At 39.7% G+C, this 18,633-nt stretch overlaps 3 protein-coding genes across 5 annotated transcripts; 2 read left to right on the forward strand and 1 right to left on the reverse strand.

The window, feature by feature from the left end:
• The first annotated feature begins 46 nt into the window (after nucleotides 1–46).
• On the forward strand, nucleotides 47–6,740 carry LOC103720925 (uncharacterized). 2 transcript variants are annotated; one of them, XM_008810896.6, is made up of 6 exons: nucleotides 47–197; nucleotides 1,175–1,346; nucleotides 1,599–1,678; nucleotides 2,749–4,473; nucleotides 4,576–4,741; nucleotides 5,844–6,740. In XM_008810896.6, the coding sequence occupies exons 2-6, from the start codon at nucleotides 1,262–1,264 to the stop codon at nucleotides 6,479–6,481; spliced, it is 2,694 nt and encodes an 897-aa protein (XP_008809118.5). In that variant the 5' UTR covers nucleotides 47–197; nucleotides 1,175–1,261; the 3' UTR covers nucleotides 6,482–6,740. The 2 variants fall into 2 exon arrangements, with proteins under 2 accessions (XP_008809118.5, XP_038975432.3); XM_039119504.3 differs by having other exon boundaries at nucleotides 84–264.
• A 2,887-nt stretch (nucleotides 6,741–9,627) lies between these two features.
• Nucleotides 9,628–10,174, reverse strand: LOC148714197 (uncharacterized). Its single transcript, XM_088717498.2, has 2 exons — nucleotides 10,067–10,174; nucleotides 9,628–9,943 (listed from the first exon to the last, which is right to left on the reverse strand). The coding sequence occupies exons 1-2, from the start codon at nucleotides 10,144–10,146 to the stop codon at nucleotides 9,757–9,759; spliced, it is 267 nt and encodes an 88-aa protein (XP_088573624.2). The 5' UTR covers nucleotides 10,147–10,174; the 3' UTR covers nucleotides 9,628–9,756.
• Nucleotides 10,175–15,564: 5,390 nt separating this feature from the next.
• On the forward strand, nucleotides 15,565–17,850 carry LOC120109960 (L-type lectin-domain containing receptor kinase SIT2-like). 2 transcript variants are annotated; one of them, XM_039123880.3, is made up of 2 exons: nucleotides 15,567–15,952; nucleotides 16,238–17,850. In XM_039123880.3, the coding sequence occupies exons 1-2, from the start codon at nucleotides 15,730–15,732 to the stop codon at nucleotides 17,671–17,673; spliced, it is 1,659 nt and encodes a 552-aa protein (XP_038979808.2). In that variant the 5' UTR covers nucleotides 15,567–15,729; the 3' UTR covers nucleotides 17,674–17,850. The 2 variants fall into 2 exon arrangements, with proteins under 2 accessions (XP_038979807.2, XP_038979808.2); XM_039123879.3 differs by having other exon boundaries at nucleotides 15,565–17,850.
• The last annotated feature ends 783 nt before the right edge of the window (nucleotides 17,851–18,633 follow it).

Below are 18,633 nucleotides of genomic sequence, written 5' to 3' on the forward strand. Positions count from 1 at the left end.
GCTCTTTTCCTTGCCCAAAAGAGTTAAATAGTAAAATAAAAAGATTGCTTGGGGAAAGAAACGAAAGCGTTCGCTTTCCGGCTGTTCTTTTCATCAAATGGGTTCTACTAGTAGAAGCTCAGCGCTTCCTCCATTCCCACGGTTCCAAGCCGGAAGCCCTAGTCCTCGATCTCACCTTCCACTGCAAGTCCTTATAGGTAGGCTTCTCAAATGCCGTGGTGGAGTCTCTGAAGAGCGCTCCGTGCGAAATCAGAGCATCTCCAGGTGTTTTTTTTTTTTTGATGCTTGTTCTAGTTAGTCGCATGAAGTTCAGATATCGAAAACTTTCAAGAATTTTGGGTTCTTTCTCGGTTAAAACGCATTATGTTTTTGGATTTTTTTTTGTAAAAAGATGATATGTTTTCCAGCTATTTTATCACAGCAAGAGATTTGGATGCTTACTCTGTTAATTGACTTCCTTATTTGCTTGCATTTTTCTTTTTTCTTTAAGAAAAAAAAAAACAAATTGCATTCTTTTGCTTTTTCTATTTTTTGGGCTGTCATGTTTACTTGGAATAATGTCTTCTTGGTCGGTGGTTTGGAAGTTTTGTGCTATCCAAATGATTTGTCCTCCATCAGTAGTCATTTAAGGGCAAATCACCAGTGTTATAATTTCTTCTTCCTGGGGTTTGGGAACTTGGGACTTTTGCTGCTGCTGCAGAGTGTTGGATTAAAGATGAGTAAGTGGTAATTTGCATTCAAATTGAACACTTTCTCTTTAGCAAAGTCTGATTTTCCCATTTTTGATGTCCTGCTCTCGGTTATGTATTTTGATATTTGTATTGGCTTTTGTAGCCTGGCATCGAAAAGTAAGACTAGGAAATTATTTGGATGATAAATTTTGGTCCACTTTCTATCCTAGTCCATACATTTTGTCTATGAATTTGTTTTAAAGTTCTTTCTTTTTTTGTCTCCCTACTGTTGCTAGTTAAGTGGTGGAAAAGGATTCATGTTGCCAATCCCAACTAGTTTGAGAGTAAGGCTTAGTTGAGTTGAGAGAGAGAGTATTGGTTGCTAGTTAAGCACTACAGTAAGCTAAGATAGAGTTAATATAGATTTTTAATATTGATATCTTGCTGCCTTTATGTCAGATTTATGGTCTTCAGCTGATTTCAGAATTGTCATTGTGTGGCAGGGTAGGGCTTCCTTCTGTGATTGTACTTATTCTGGGCACCAGAAAATTCGATCAATCTGCCAAGGGATAGTGTTCATATCTAGAGGAATGATGGGGGGCTTATTGCAGTTTTTTGACTTCAGTCATGCTATCATGTCTCGGAAGTTTTTGATGCATAAGAAGAACAATGACGGTGAGAATAATGTCCGGTTGCATATTAAAAATTGTTTCGATGAACAAGCATAGGTTCCCAGAAATGAAGATGGTAATGCTAATCCTGCTGTTACAGCTTCCACCAAAACCTTGAAGATAAGGGAAAAAACAAGGACTACAGATAATATTTCGTCTGCTTAATTCATGCCGCTTTTTCTATCTTCTTGTTAATGCTCATCATCTTGGCTTTGCTTCTTTTCTAATCCTTAACAGTGTTTTTGCACTTTTTCAGGCCTTGAAGCACCTAGGAATAGTTTGGAGTTTCCCAAGGAAGCATCTCATAGTTATCATGACATTCCTGAAGACATTCCAGTTGAGTTAGATATCTCATTTTCTTTTTTAACATCCATTATCAGATTAATGCTACAGATTCCTTGGTACATGTGGAACATTAATAATCTTTTCTTTACATCGCACCGATTCTTCTCACTATCATATAGTTTCTTGATGTTGGTCAACAACTATGCTCAAATTGATATAACTCAATCATTCTTCTTCCTTGCATTTTAATCATATCTAATATCGGGCCTTTGCCGAAACACAGTCTTCATTTTTGTTTTGTCTTTCATGTATATATTGATTCAATAATCTGATTATTAGCATAACAGCATATTTGATGAAATAGCAAAATTTCCATGAAAACCGTCAGTTGTTATTAAATAATTGTTCATGTACAGAAACTACAAGATGTCATAATCGACATTTTCTTGTGTGTGTGTGTCCTTCGTAAACTTCTTCAAACCCATTCCTGGTGGTTGATATTTCAGAGTTATTACTTCTGTATTTCTGATGGATTACCCTGAAGGTTGATTCTGCATGTCCGTATCTCTCCCATCAATCAGTACATCAGTATTTCTTCAGTCAAAAACTATGCTTAGCTCTTCTTAAGGAAACTTGTATTCACTTTTTTCCTCAATATTGCCACAATGAAGATATATATATATATATATATGTGGATAAGTTTTAGTTATCTACCAACCAGGCACTTTGATTCGACATAGGGTAATAGTTATTTCTACTGATCATACTTAGGGTCTGTTTGAGTTGGATTTCCCATAGGATCATGGATTACATAGTCTATTTAAGTAAGGCTCATACCAATCAAATCCCTCTCCAGCCTAAATCCTTTGGGAGAAAAAAAAGACCTCCATAGGTCTTTTTTTTAATATTTATCTTGCAGTCCAATAAGCCCATAGATGGGATTTAGGCCAAGACTAGGATGGGCTTTTTGAAGAAAATGGGCTGGGCAGGCTAACAAGCCCGATTCCTATAGGAAATCTAGCCCAATCCTGCTGGATTTCCTAAACAGGCCCTTAGCTGTTCCAATGTGGTGTTACGTGCACTGAAAATAAATGCTGATATGTACCTTGCATATGTTTCAGTATTCCTTCCAGGTGAAGCAGCACTCAGCAAAAATGAACTCTTTTTCTAATGGAGCTCCAGTAGAGAAGTTGATAGACCAGGAGATATCTACCAGAAAAAATGACAGATGTAATAGACCCAGCATTGTTGCTCGTTTGATGGGCATGGATACAATGCCATCTGAAATTAAGCCAATGAGCCATGTTAGGGAAAGGAAGGATGAGAAATCAATGCCAAGACAGGAGCCCAATGAAATTGTACCGACTCATAAAACCTCACTTATCGCAACACCCTTCAAGCAAACAAAACAAGAAATACGTCCCTATGACATTGAGCAAGATTTCAGCCGATCCACCAAAAGCCTCAATTTCAGAAAACCACAATCGCGAGAACATCCTCAAGAAGAAATACTGCAGAAATTCAAGAAAGAATTTGAGGCTTGGCAATCATCCAGAACATGGGAGCATTCAAGAACCCTTGATTTGGGAAATGATCTTGAGCAGGGAAATATGCAAGTTCTTGCACAAGGCAATCTCAACAGAGAAAAAATGGCTAGTTTTGTGGATTCTAAAAGAAAATTGTCCTTCAAGGAGACTGCAAAGCCCAAAGATTATGTGTCAACAGCTAGACTGAAAAAGGATACACTGCATGGAGGTGTTCCAACAAATGAAGGAGTTATGACTAAACGGAGCCAAGCTATCTTAAGAAATGATATTGCTTTGAGGAACAGTGCAAAAACTAATCTTGCACACATACCTCTTGCTAATTTTGATAAAAAAAAGGGTAGATCCTCTTCACCTGCAAAGATAGTGATTCTTAAACCATGTTCTGAAAGAAGTGATGATATCGAAGAGTCTTTGGTAAGCTCACGTGACATAATAGAAAAAGAAAATAATATGCATGACTTTCTGGAAGAGGTAAAAAAAAGGCTCAATTTTGAAATCCGAGGAAAGTCTAGACATGATACAACAGCCAGATGGACTAATGTTGACACTTACTCTAGCGAGAGATCAATTGACCCAAAACAAATAGCGAGAGACATAGCAAAACAAATAAGAGAGACTGTTGCTAATGACTTCAGGAATACATTGGTTTGGTCAGACTCAACAGGGTCACATAGAAGCAAAGCCCAATTCAATGGACCAAGTTCTCCAGCATTCTTCAAGAGAGACGCAGGAAAATTGTCATCAGACAGACAGAAGAATGTCCTAAGAAATGATACAGATATTAAAACTCCTCTGACTGCCAATGGAAGGCCAGGTACTTCAGTCCCAAGGAAGGAAGCTATGAGATTGAGACCAACATATGATCTCCCAAAGAAAGGCAGAAAGGAAATATGTTGGGAAGATAAGAAAGCTCTCACTGAAACAAAAACTAGATGTTTTAGACATGAAAATGAGAAGAGTGTGGCATTTGATTCTGAGGCAGTGTCACCTAGGTACCTTGTCAGATCCCACTCTGCTCCAATATCTGGAACAACTTTTCGGAAGAATCTTTTAGAGGACCAGCATGTATTGACTGGGGCTCACAATTGTAGAAAGCATGACGGATATGCACCTACTTCAGAAGAAGGGAGAAAACGTAAGAAAACTGGCTTTAACTTTAAAAGCAGAGTTTCAAATTTTAAAGGTAAGTTCTTTGGGAAGAAGATCCACTCCATGGATGAAATGGCTCAGGATGATATTCCTTATGTGAATAGTGTTGCAACCGCACCATCTGGTGTCTTGAATATACGCATCGCACAGGCAAGTGTTATTCTTAAATAACTCAACCATTTAAATCTCATGCAAAGTAATGTGCTTTAGGCAGCTTTTTCCGTTATTAATATAGATTTTGTATGGCCTCAGGAAAACTCTACCGAGGTGCCACCAAGCCCGGTATCAGTGTCCAGCAGCTCGTTTGATGAGATTTGTAGGCCAAGTTATCCAAGTCCGGTTTCCCCATTGGAGGGTCCTTTTGCAGAAGACTGCTCATCCTCGCAAGTTTTTGGGGAGCTAAGCTCAGAACTTCCTGGTACATCCAATTTAATTGTTCAATTTACAGAAGACTTGCAATTCTATATATTTATGGTATATGTTGCTATATTTATCTATCTTGTATATCTTTGCTTAAATGTTCTCGTCATACTACTTTATTTATCCTCTGATATGCTAGATGCATTTAAAGAAACATTGACATGCATATGCAAATGTGTCTGGGATATTGGGCCCATCTATACAATGATCTCACATTTAATAAAGATATTCCTTTGTGCTGTTGAGGAGAAGATGAATTCTGAACATCTATTTTGCCGCTTTTTATCAGTGACTATCTTCCTATGAAAAATAATGTTCATAATCAGTAAGTAAATCATGAATTTGGTTCCCCATGAAATGGTCAACATTAGCATGAAAACTGTTTACTAAATTGCTATATGACAAACAATCTGAAATTATGTTACACTTAATGACTTATTCGAATTGAATCAATTTGATGGTAGAAAAATGAGATATGTTAATGGTAGTTAATGATTATTGGATTGGTATGTATTAGCGCTAAGTCTTTTAAAAAATTAGATTCCTCAATATTAATCACCTCTTATGTCAGTTAGATCTGCTTTATGGCTGAATATGACCAATGAAAAGAGAGAGGAAAAAAGGTTTTCACTGGATGCTGGTTCTATAAAGTTCTGCGTAAGGTTGATTCAGCAACTTGAATGTGCTCAAGTGAATCCAAAATTTACTAGCAGCAAGCTGCTGGCGTGAATCTTAAATTTTTTAGGTGCTCTGCACTTGCAAGCGGTGGTTATCTTTTCCTTTGGCATCTGGTGAAGCTGAACTGTGTCAATTAACTTTTCTTTTCAAAGGAAGGACTGTGCAATTGGCATAACATAGCGAGAAGACTGCTGATGAGATACTGTTTGAAACTATAAAGCAGATACTCACAAAGATTTGATAATATTTGGATTGTTTTTAACTCTTACCGTCAAGCAGTTAAGGCAGGTGATAGACTAACATATATATAGCTGACTTGTCAATGTTTCTTACAGTTTTTTCATTCAAGTGATCTTTATAAATATTTTGCTTTAACTATGTATTTTTACTTGTTAACCATGAAAACTTCTCATCACTTCTAGAGATGAAGAATCTGCTGGAACAAGGTGACAATAATGCAACTGAGAAAGTAGCAACTGAGGGAAGGCTGGATGAGGATGAAGCAGTTGAGGCAGAAGACCCTGCAAAAGCTTACATAAGAGATGTCCTTGTCACTGCTGGGCTGTATGAGGGTCAGCGCTATGATCAAGTCTTCTCAAGGTGGATTCCTCTGACAAAACCAATTTCTCAGTGGGTGTTTGAGAAAGTAGAGGAGTTATATGATAAAAATTGGAAGGTGAATGATGGAGAACCTCTACTCCATAATGGTAACGCCAATGTAGGTCACAAGATGCTGTTTGATTTAATTAATGAAGCATTGCCCAGGGTTATTCAAACTACAATGACTAGTTCTACATTCAAGACTTGGATTCTTGGTCCCAAGAGATTGCCACATGGGAAAAAACTGTTGGATGACGTGTGGCGCCAGATGGAAATACACACAAACCCCCAAAGGGATGCTTCTTATTCTCTGGATAACCTTGCAGCCAGGGATCTGAGGATGAATCCTTGGTCTGGTGTATTGCATGACGATATTGATGCAATGGGAATGGAAATGGAATGCATAATTCTAGGGGAGTTGATTGATGAATTTATGTGGGATATATGCTCGTACACATAGGTGGATGAGCTGGTTGCAAGCATGGCACCATATTCAATTTTGCTAGTGATGGCTGTAGGTGTACATACCCCGAACCTTACATCAATGCACGAGTGTTAATGATGGATAACACCTTGTCAGATTTGTCAATGGTCAGTCAGTTCCTGTACTGAGATAATATGTATGTAGAGATTAGTATAAAAGAAGATTACAAGATTGAGAGAATAGTTACCAGTACTCAATTGGTGCTAAATAATAAAATGATGTCTAATTCCTTTTATATTCATTTCTTGTTGATTTAGGATGACCGAATTTGGAAAACACTTTTGGCTGCATCATTATTTGTTGTTATGCAGGTTGCATGTTGAATGGCCATTTCCAGCAGACAAGGTATTGCACTATCAATTATCCATTCATTGACTTGTTGTCCACACTAGGCTGTAAATTTGATCCTATATTTAGATCATTTTGATATTTTTCAATTAAGTACTAAGTGTTATATGCAGCAATGACTGAATCCTGGATGATGCTCATTTTAGTGGCATGGTTACCTATACGGATATATTATCATCAATCCTTTCATGTTTGCTTCTTACTCCCCATCTCTAAGTTTCAGGGATCAATTAGATGAAATTACCACCGGTTCATGTTAAGGGTGAGGTTGTGAACTTACATGAACAACATGGCATTTATTTTGGTAACTGAACTATTGTTTCGTAATATTCAGCTGCTTTTGTTGCAGCTATTATTCTGAAGCTTCGATATTATCTCCATTCATCATACAATATGTGCTTATCACAACTAATGACATGAATGATTGTTTCCTAAATTTCCAATCCATGCATTCATATTTTGATTTTGTTGTTTGCTTGTGGTAACAGAGCTGTCACTTTCTATCAGATAGATCCACCAAGTCTTTGGTGCAATTATATGGGTTTGATGGCATAGGACTTCTGTCTTGATATCCCTTTCAAACCAGTATTGCTGTTCTAAGGTTTCAATTACTACTATATTACCTTCAGTTTTCTTTTTCATCTACACCTGAATGGTGTAAATCAATGGACATTGTAGTAATATATATTACAAGATTGAAGGTCTTCGTTTTCACTGATTGGAGAGAGATATCTGGTAAATGGTATCATTTAGAGCAGGAGCAGCATTCCCCACATGTAGCAGGATCTTTAGAAACCTGCCCCAAAAGCTAGGCGTTATTTTCTAGTCCTGCAGATTATGGAGCAGTAGCTTAATAAAAGATTGAAAATTTGTTAATTATTTGAGGTCAATCGGATGGTTGGTATTCACGATTGACAAGCCGGGTTAATTAAACCTTTCAGTCCTTGTTTGGATGACCTGTTCGTTAGAATTTAAAGCAAGAAAGGGGGACATCTCCGGAGAGAAGGAATCACTCAGATCAGAATTATACAGAACCCTCACTTTCTGAAAGACACAGATTATTTGTTCCGGGTGATAATTCTTGATGCAGACTGATAGGAATCAAAGTTTTCTATTATAGTTAAATACTTCCTCACATCGCATAGTTTCTTCTCAATCTCTTGCTTTTTTTCTAAAACCCAGCTGCTTTACAAAGGCCTTGAATAAATACCACCATATGCTTCAGTCATCAAAATATCCCGAAGATAACCTGGTAAAATAGAGGAGGTATCTTAAAGAAAGGTCAGAAGGTAGTCCACCCATGCGTCCCTCATAACATTCACACTTTGAGTAGCTGCCGTTGGCCTCTGGAAAAATGATTTTAATAATTTTATTATTGTCTACCCCACATCATCATCATTGCCTCCATTATAAATATTGTCTTATTTATATTTTCAAAAATAATTGACTAAAAATTATGTTTTTAAAAATTCAGAAAGGAGAAAAGCTTTTGTTTTTTATTTTAAATATAAAAATATAAAATGACACCTAAATTTTCAATGATAGAAATATAAAAAAATATTATAAGGTCTAATCATGTTATAAAATAACTCCACATATAGGGCATAAAGGTAGTGGTCGATGTAACTAAGCTGAATTTGATAGAACTTGTATCTAATTAAACATGTTTGAAAAATTTTGAACTAAATATTTAAGATCAACTTTTTGAGATCTAGCAAAAAACAAAAAACAAAATTTGAGATCATTATTTTGAATTCAATCTGAACTCAATTTCCAACCAAGCCGGTCAAAAGTCAAATTAATTAGCTTTATATTCCTAAATTTAGCTGGAATCAAAACAAGCTTGGTTCAAGCTCGAGTCGTTATTAAATTGATCATAAGAATAAACAAAGATTCAAACTTTTATCTAATTATCAATTGTTCATATATCATATATTGCATATAATGTATTGAAATTTTAACGAGCCCAGCTTGATCGAGCTGGGTCAATCTTTAACTTGGCTTGAAACTAATTTTTAACTTGTCTTGCATCCCCTTAATTTTGCAGATTTCAAGTTTTTCAAATAGACCTTAAAAATTATAAATTGATCATAATATGGTCTAAACTCTAACACCATTAACTGTGAATATGTAATCATAAATATAAGCTTAGATTTTTCATTCCCACCAAAATACAGCTCTTCTAATCCAGCGAACGGCTAAACCATATTACAACCAAAACCTAAATTTTAAGATCTTATTGAAAAACTTAAAATATAAATGCAAATTGCAAAAAATTAAAAAGATACCACAATTTTACAAAAACTAATAAAAATCTTTTGTTCCATCTCATAAAATTTAAGCTGAATGATATTTAATTAATACAAGACTATCCTTAAATCGATGATCCAATCAAGAAATATCCAAACAGCTCTTAATATTAAAAGAGAGAAGTTCCAAAGATTTAAAATTTGCTCTCTCTATTTCAAGTCCCGGTATCCCAAATTTTGTTCTTTTTGTCAGCTGGTTCCTCTTTAAACTTCTCACTATCTAATTCTAATCAAATAAATTCCAGAAGATGGAAGAGAGATGGAAGTCTAGTATCCCAAGTTTCTTTAGCCATTATCACTTAACTGAATTTTCTTATCTGGAAATTAGAAGTTGGGGCTATCAGCAGCCTACCATGATCCCTCCAACACCTGACCTTTCTCCACAAGAGACCAGCCATTAAAACAATCAAACCTTGCATACTTTCTCTTTGGAGACGACAAAGAGTCGAAACCCTTCTCACCATGTTACAAGATAAGCCTTTATTATTACATTACATACATAAAAACAGCCACTCAGACAGCACCTTATTAAACTGCAGCACTAGACTATAGCACTCCAAAGCTCCAACAAGCCAGAAACCGAGACTGCTCCTCTCAAGCCGCGGCACACGCAGCGCATGAGCAACCAGTCCCACACGTGCAAGCTGACCTCCCGGCACCCGTGCCGGACGCGGTCCTGCCGCACGTGCAAGGGTTACAGCCGCAGTGTTGCCCACACGAGCACAGGTTGTGTCTCACCTCCCCTCCACCCCCTACGGTGGCGGCGGCGGCGGTGGTGCACCTGCCCATTTTCCACCATTTAGTTAATAAAGTCTTTCAATGAAACAAGTACAAGGTAATATAAATCAACGGTCACGATCATCCTAAGTTAGGATTATGATCAAGGTGGGTGGTGGATTTGGACCTGCAAGATACGCCGCCGGGGCAAGGCACCGCGCAGCCGCACGTGTCGTCGCACACCTTAACGGTCCTGATGTCCGCCATCTCGTTCCTCGGCTATTTCACTTCGCCATGGGCAGCTTTTAAGCTGGTCGGGTGGCGCATCAAGACGACGCGTGGCATGCCACGTGACAGACTACCTTACACGTGCGAGCAGGAATAGTTGCCATGCGGTCCACGCGTATCCATCTCGCAACACGTGACGAGATAGCGCTGCTCGGTGGCGCCGTGGCGGTGGACGCTGCGACCATGCGAGGCTGCTACAAATCGAATGGTGTATGGCGGCGTACTTGTCTTTGCCCCTTGATTTGTTTGTGCGGGCCAAATGGGCAATGGCTGGGGGAGAGTTGCCAAAGAAGGGAACATTTGAAACCATGTAGATGCTGAGCTGGTCTTTATGGAGTCTAGGTTTCACTAAGTTTGATTCGGAATTATTTTCGAGGCTGAATTTTAGAATTCAATTTAATTCAAAAAAAATTAATTCAAAAATAAATAATATTTAGTAAATAAATATAAATTTAAATATTAAATAAACCAATATATATATATATATATTTATATTTATATATCAAATAAACTAAGAAAATAAAAAAAATAATTTTTATTGGTAGGGTTACAATTTGAAATTTAATAATATAGTAATTTTATATTTTATTGGTAAATTTAGAAAAAGTGAAGCATTACTTACCTCACATGTACACCGACAATCTAGATAATTTTAGAAATTTCTTCTCAAAATCCTCAATGACAGACAATATTATTAATATCTCCTCGCAACATATTTTCTTATCTTGGCAACTTTACCTCTATATAGATTCAATTTCTACAATTAAAAAATATTGATAAAAAATCAATGATCAACAATGGAAAAGTATGAGGAAAGATGAGAGAGGAGTAGAGCTGATCAAGCAGAGGTGCACGACAGCTCATGTCAGACCAATCAAATCAATTTCATCTAATCAAAGGCCAACCTAAGATATAGGCAGCTCAATAGAAATCAGGTGATCAGTGTCCAACAATATATGTTAGTTCGATCTAGTAATCTAACTGATCCACTTAGGAATATTAATGAAGTTGTACTCTATGCAGTGAGGGCCGTTGTACTGCAAGGCTATCAAGATGGCTTAGGATTCATTGCTAGGGTCGATCAAGCTTATCGGGATGAAAAAATCTGAGTTCCACCTCCCCCAAAAGAGAGAGTAGAAGTGAGAAAAGAAGAAAGAGAGTACAAAAGAAGAGAGAGAGGCTCGAGGAAATCTCCCGACAGAGAAGAGCCTCTCTAACCTATCTAAGGAAAGAAGAAAGAGAAAAAAGGCAGTGAGGGATCACTGGTGCAGTAGCAGTTCATGGCCAGAAGGCCAACGACCAGGCATGACGGTGGAGCAGCTGGGCGGTGTTCTAAAAGGAAGGAAAACAGGATTCAACTAAAACTCAATGGAAGAAGAGTCAAAGGAGATAGCGACGGAAGCCGCAGCCCATGGCATCTTTGGGCGGCTGCCTATGGCTGGTGACTACGGTGGCTGCTGCAGAGAGAAGTGAAATCTAATAGAGAAGCACAGCAGAGCATCCCAATATTTATAAAATATGAGCTTCCACTGATTGCGTATTTTTATTTTTTAAAACGAGTTAGACGTATGGCTCATGATGGTACTATGATTAAGTCCAATATGATGTGTGATTATTTTGTTTTATAGGCTTTGGTGCACCTTAAATGTATAAGATTGAGTCTTATTATTGCGGTAATTTTGGTATGTAGGCCAGAAAACCCAATTAGGGTTTGAAGTCTTTAATGAGAAGGCTCCTTATGTTTTCTATATAAAGACTAGGTTCCCCTTTCCTCTTCATATGGTTGATAGCTTGCTTCATTGATGGCTATCTTTTGTGAGGAGCAAGGAAGGAAACGTTCAACCGCTATTATTCCAGATGATTGAAGAACATATTTAATATGCCTTCCGCGGATATATCTCATAAACTTAAATATACTATTGTTGTGATTTTAAATCTTAGCATATTATTATTTATGATTAACATCCCTTTCTCAGCTAAATCCGGCAACTACTTGGCCGAAATCCATTATGATTTAATGACTTGGAAAGATGGGAAGAAGGATTAATTGGAGAATCACTTGGCCTGATTTATGGCCCCGATTTTCAGCGGGCACAATGATAGAAAATAGTTGGCCCTCGGAACCAAAACATGGAAGAATGCCGGCGATCTTCAACCTTCTTGATGCCGGATCTTGGGTGGTGGATGTTAAAGGAGATCCTTGTTCGGCCACTGCTTGGCCACATGGGTTTCTCGGATCCAGTACAATACCAGGTCTCAAAAGGGCAGGGTATTACATGTTTTATTACGAAGCAATAGAGATATGAGGGGTAGATGATTCTGTCTGAGCTTGCTTTGATTGTAAACACCTTGTGTGAAGCATCTGCCTGTCCTAGACAAAAACTCCAGCTGACAGGGGGTTCAAAACAGCATCCACAGACACTGATCAAAACAGCAGGCTAAGCATCTGACAGCAGTGAGGGGAGAGTCTCAACCATGTTCCAAGTTTAAACAAATTCAGAAAGCAACTTGTGGTTACACAAGGGAGACCAATCACTGAAGAGTGTCAGACCATTTCTTATTTCATTCTTGCCAACAAACCCAGGTCATCATGGCTAGAAGCATAAAGATCCCCTTCTCCAATCCAAGTATAGATCTTCAAACATTGATTGTGGATGCAATACCCTTAAAGAGGAGCAGATTCCTTTCCGAATTTAGAGATGAAACCCCAATTGTAGAACAGGTGATCTATTGAAAGAGCATTTACAACATTTCTCCACAGGCTAGAGCATCCTTTGTTAGGTTTTCAATTCATCGAAAGTTTTACTTCTTGTGAAAGCAGGATGCACTCTGGGACATTGTTACATGCTAAAAAGTCACTCTTGAGACTTTTATTATTCTGGACTTTTAAAAGGGGCTAAAGCCAGAAACAAGTGGCTATCCCTCTCAAGTTGCACCCATTGTGGGTCATTCATCTTGGGCCTGTTCAATCATTGCGGGCCATGATTATTTTGGGCCTTTTTCATCTACGTGCGCCTTGTTTATGTGGGCCGTGTTAGGCCCTGTTCAACTACTGTGGGCCGTGATCATTTTGGGCCCTAATCATTCATTGTAGATAATAGTCCCTGACTTTTCTTTAATCGAGTAAATCTAGACCTCTCCTGATTGTTGACCCAGACTGCACAGATTGAGCCAAAGACCAAGGATTAGGCCAAGTCTAGACCCGAGCCAAGATTCTCTCTCCTCCTTTTTGTCTCTCTAGACAGGCTTAGGGATCTTAGGGTAAGCCTTGTTTTTCTTGTTGCTCAAATCCCAGTTAACCCAGTTTGGAGACCTTGAACCACTCCGACATCCGGATAGTAGACCGGCTCACTACTTGAGCCCCAACTATATTTGACCACTTCTGATCTTCATTTGACCCGTTGATCATTCTAGCTCAGACCGACCTGGGCAATCAGGCATAATTACTCGAACGACCTGATCTGGGGGCACGAGGCTGTTCTCTACTCGTATTTAATTTTGACTTCTGAAATGATATTAAAATTAATAATATTTTAATGATATTAAAGAGGTGTATTTCATATGTTTGCTTGAAGTGGGATTTAAAGCGAAAGAGGTATTTAACTTAATATTTCAAAGTCCCGAGCAATCAGACATTCGAATCTGAAAAATAGAGAAACATAGTAATGAGCTATACTAGCCCAATAAGCAACATAATACTCCAAAGTGAGGTTAAAGCATGCCAAATAATTTATTTAAAAGCACAAAATATTCAGGTGGGCCCCATCCCACCCGGTGTCAGGGGGCTCCACCCCCCAAACCCTCAGTGTCAGGGGCCCCTTCCGTGCCCCCCGAACCCCCCTTGCTAACCAGGGGGCTTTCCCCGCCCCTGAACCCCCCTTTGCTAACTTGACGGAATAAAGGGCCTTTTTGAGGTTATGGAGGAGTGTGAGGTGACCATGTCAAAAGAAAAGTCTATCCCTAACGTGAGTGCTCTAGAATTTGCTAAGAGATTTATGGTCAATAAGGTTACACTTGACTTTAGTGCTATGTCCCTTCGGGTTCTCTGTACTCTCTCTTCTGGAGTTTCTACTTGTTTTCAGAGTTGCGAGTCAATTTGTTGTGTTCGTACATGTTACACAATGGATCTTATAAGGTCTACTAGTCCCATAGAGAGAGAAAGTTTAATAGCAAGAGAAAGTCTCGTACAGAGAGAAAGTCTCGTAGAGAGAGTCCTGAAGAGAGAGAAAGTCCAAGGAGAGAGAAAAATTGAGCAACAAGAGAAAATATAGAAAAAAGAAGAGAGAGGAGAGAGGAGAGAGGAGAGAGGAGAGAGAAAGAAGAGAGAGTACTCTTTTCTTCTTTCTCAAAAAAGGGGAGAGACCGTCTCTCCCACCCCTGATGACAATTGCTGGCCTAGTGATAGCCCTCAGCCGCGGTCATTGCCGGCGACGGCGGCCATTGCAATGGTGGTCGAAGAAAGAGGAGCTCGGCTCGGGTGCTGTGGGTCCACAAGGAGGAGATGGGAAGAGGGAGAGGGGGGCCTAGGTGGTGGGGTTGCCGGCATGGTGGCCGTGGCCCATGTGGTACGACGGCGCCCTGCGGCGAGGCAACCGATGACGGCGAAACCCGTAAGAGGAAGCCGAAACAGGGCACCCCTGTTTCGGAAGGTAATCTGGTGATCCGCCGGCCCGAATCAACGTGAAATCAACCCTAAAACTTGGAAAAGAAATAGAAGGAGGCGTTGGGAAGTTATCTTGGTCCGGTGAGGTGTTCCAGTGACCTTTCCCGACGACAAATCGAGAAGAAAGTTTGGAGAAGAAGAGTTTGAATCGTGGTGTTTCTCGGCGATTTGGGTGGATGAAATCAAAAGAGGTGGAGGGTGATTAAATAGGTGAAGTCTCTGAGTTCTAGATGAACTCGGATTGCCTTGGATGTCCCCGACTTTTCCGAAAGTGAAAGAATAAGAAGACTTCTATCAGAGTCTTCTTCTCCGCTTCATCGTACCACAAAGCACGATCGGGCTAGGCCTGGCCCCCTTCAGCCGGCCCACAAGCCCACGGGCTGGGCTACGTGGCTTCAAGCTGGGCCTGGCAACTCTGGGTCGGCCCACGAGCTCCAATTTTTTCTTTTCATTTCGTTTGCGCTAAAAGGCTAGGTTGATTAAGTGGACCGGGACAGTTTACTGGGTCTCACAGTCAGCACAATATTTGACGAGGAATTGAAGGGTGACGGTAGTGTGGCTAAATAGCTTGTTTCATGGTGCGGCCAACTGTGTTGCAAGCAAAGTCTATGTCATCTTTCACCCCCAAGTCAGCACGTGGGCCTTCACCATTTTCTGTCCTCTCCCAACTTTCCTTGTGCCAACCATGGCAGGTAGAGACTTCTAGCCACTGATGTATCAAAAAAAAAAAAAAAATTTTAGTCATGGCATGGGCCCTTCACTCTACTTCCTGTTCCTCTCCTCGCTTTCCAAGCATTTATGATCCATAAAATGGTAGGCAAGGGAAACCAATGGCACTACTACGTTATTAACATCATAATTAACCAGAGAAGGAATCTCTTATACCATAGAAGCAAGCCATGTTTCCAAAGAACATGTTCTTCTTTCTCATCCTCACACTCGATACGGCACCTGCAGAAGATGCCGATTTTACCTACAATGGATTCGGTGCTGCCAAACTGCGGCTAGATGGCATCGCAGAGATCACACCCAATGGCCTCCTAATGCTCACTGACACTAGAGAGCCAGCCAAGGGCCACGCCTTTCTCCCAACTCCCCTCCGTTTTAAGAACTCGACAACTGGTAAAGCTCTCTCTTTCTCAACTTCTTTCATCTTTGCAATGGTCCCTAAGTACCAAGACTTGTTTGGCCATGGAATTGCGTTCGTTCTTGCACAATCGGTAGATCTGTCTTATGCCTTACCTAGTCAATACCTGGGACTCTTCAATTCAAGCAATTCATATTCTTCAAACCAAATTGTGGCCGTCGAGTTCGATACAAACATGAACCCTGATTTTGACGATATCGACAATAATCATGTTGGAATTGATGTTAACAGTCCAAAGTCTATTAGCTCCTCGCATGCAGCTTATTACACAAACGATGACGGAGGTGGGTTCAAGAACCTGAGCCTTGTGAGTGGCAAACCAATACAGGCCTGGATAGAATACAGTCACTTGGAAGGACTGCTTAATGTAACGTTAGCACCTATTGATGTAGCCAAACCAGGTCTTCCATGCTTGTCTTCAAATGTAACTCTCTCTTCCTTGATCTCAGACTATATGTATGTCGGATTTTCTTCTTCGGTAGGACCATTTATAACATCTCATTACATTCTGGGCTGGAGCTTTAAGTTGAATGGAAGGGCTCAAGCACTCAATCTCTCACGTCTTCCATCCCTCCCCCACGCAGAGTCTAAATCGCGTTTAGAGTCTTGGAAGATTGGGTTGCTGATAATCTTGGCAATAATTTTTTTGTTAATAATGATAATTGGCATAATCCTTGTGAATAGTGGGATTAAATTCAGAGAGGTGTTTGAAGATTGGGAGTTAGAATATGGACCCCAGAGGTTCTGCTACAAGGACCTATTCTTGGCCACCAAGGGCTTCAGAGACCAACATCTCTTGGGAGCTGGAGGATTTGGTAAGGTCTACAGTGGTGTGCTGCCAAACACTGACATCCAAGTTGCAGTTAAGCAGGTCTCGCACGAATCAAGACAAGGTATGAGAGAGTTCATTGCAGAGATTGTTAGCATCGGCCGCTTGCGTCACCGGAACTTGGTACAGCTCCTTGGTTATTGCAGGAGAAAAAGGGAGCTCTTGTTGGTCTATGAATTCATGCCCAATTCTAGTTTGGACAAGTATCTATTTAACCAACCTAAGTCGATGCTCAGTTGGGGACAAAGATTCCAAATAATCAAAGGTGTAGCTTCCGCGCTTTATTATTTGCACGAAGGATGGGAGAAGGTGGTTGTTCACAGAGATATCAAGGCCAGCAACATCCTGCTAGATGATCAGATGAATGGAAGACTAGGTGATTTTGGCCTGGCAAGACTATATGATCACGGAACCGATCCCCAGACTACACATGTAGTTGGAACTTTGGGTTACCTTGCACCGGAGCTCGGGAAGACTGGCAAGGCAACTACAAGCACAGATGTGTTTGCCTTTGGTGAATTTTTGCTTGAGGTGGCTTGTGGAAGAAGGCCAATAGAGATGAGAGCATTAGAAGAAGACATGGTGTTAGTAGATAAAGTTCTGGAGTGCTGGAAGGCAGGGATTATTTTGGAGGCAAGGGATCCTAACTTGGGGAATGAATATATTGTTGAAGAGATGGAGATGGTGCTAAAGCTTGGCCTTCTTTGCTCACACCCTAACTCCACTTCTAGGCCTCCTATGCGGCTGGTGATGCGAATACTGGAATGCGAAGCTCCCCTTCCAGAGATATCTGAAGATGGTTGGAATGGCGAAATTTCAGCTATGGGAGAGGAAGGTTTTGATGATCTTGGCATGTCAGATAGTTGACTGTTAACCATGTCTGCCTGCTCAGCATCAGCAATGGAATCTGTTCCCTTGACAGGCCGTTGATAGTCGGAAATGCTTGTAAAAGTAATGTTTAAAGTATACGTAGCATCATGTAATGCATGGTATAAATGATTTTTGTTATCATGTAATGCATGGTATAAATGTTTTTTTATTGTAGTGTGGTTGTTGCTAAAATTCAAAACTAAAACAACAGCAACTAAATCCGGTGCAGTTTGCTGAAAAAAAGAAATCCAGTAGGTAAAGTAAAAATGGAATGTTAAGTTGGAATGGAATTTGCTCTAGTGTAGTATAGAAAAGCTTGCCTAGCAGAGGTCAACCTCAAGGTTCTCTGCACCTGTACCTAGATGTATGAGATAATTCAAATATAGATACTTATTTAGATTCCAGTTGCTCTGATGCATGCCCTTACTCTTTCATTTAAATGAACGGGAAGTGGACACTTAAGGACAGATACGATAAAATTGGAAGACGAGCAGCTCGAACTCATGGTTTAACAGGATTAGTCTCACCGTCTGAGACCCATTTACTCCTGGTGAAAGATATGAGATTCTTTTTTTTATTTTTCGCTGCTCTTTGTTTCTGGTGTTGTTGAGCGAAGAGGAGGTTTAGAAGCCCAACTAATTTATTTCTCAAGGAAAGAAATACAATAAGAGGAATATGGGAAGAGAAAAAAGAGTAAGCCACTACTAGGAGAAAGTCAAAAGACTAATTACTTGTAGAATTCCGTCTCTTTCCTGTTAATCAGAATTTTCCTATAATTAAGAAGTGACCAACTTTTGAAGGATCACCTCTGCACATGAAATCTTGAGGAAGATATGCAGAAAATTCCAAGTGCACCAACAAATTGCGTCAGCATAGTAAGAATTAGGCCAACTAGGCCTGACCTCGACCAAAGACCCAGCCGGCTTTGATTTAGAATTTGAAAAAAAAGAGAGAGAA

Source organism: Phoenix dactylifera, chromosome 3 (genome assembly GCF_051530095.1).
Source record: "Phoenix dactylifera cultivar Ajwa chromosome 3, Ajwa_hap1_PhDact_Kaust_v1.1, whole genome shotgun sequence".
Taxonomy (NCBI): Eukaryota; Viridiplantae; Streptophyta; class Magnoliopsida; order Arecales; family Arecaceae; genus Phoenix; species Phoenix dactylifera.

What these genes read in the sequence shown, in the direction of transcription:
- LOC148714197 (XM_088717498.2), bottom strand. Translation starts at nt 10,146, where the DNA reads ATGGCGGACATCAGGACCGTTAAGGTGTGCGACGACACGTGCGGCTGC. An exon ending in CCCGGCGGCGTATCTTGCAG is followed by an intron (nt 9,944 to 10,066) that starts GTCCAAATCCAC and finishes GAAAATGGGCAG; the next exon opens with GTGCACCACCGCCGCCGCCG.
- LOC120109960 (XM_039123879.3), top strand. Translation starts at nt 15,730, where the DNA reads ATGTTTCCAAAGAACATGTTCTTCTTTCTCATCCTCACACTCGATACG.
- LOC103720925 (XM_008810896.6), top strand. Translation starts at nt 1,262, where the DNA reads ATGATGGGGGGCTTATTGCAGTTTTTTGACTTCAGTCATGCTATCATG. An exon ending in ACATTCCTGAAGACATTCCA is followed by an intron (nt 1,679 to 2,748) that starts GTTGAGTTAGAT and finishes CATATGTTTCAG; the next exon opens with TATTCCTTCCAGGTGAAGCA. An exon ending in GCTAAGCTCAGAACTTCCTG is followed by an intron (nt 4,742 to 5,843) that starts GTACATCCAATT and finishes CATCACTTCTAG; the next exon opens with AGATGAAGAATCTGCTGGAA.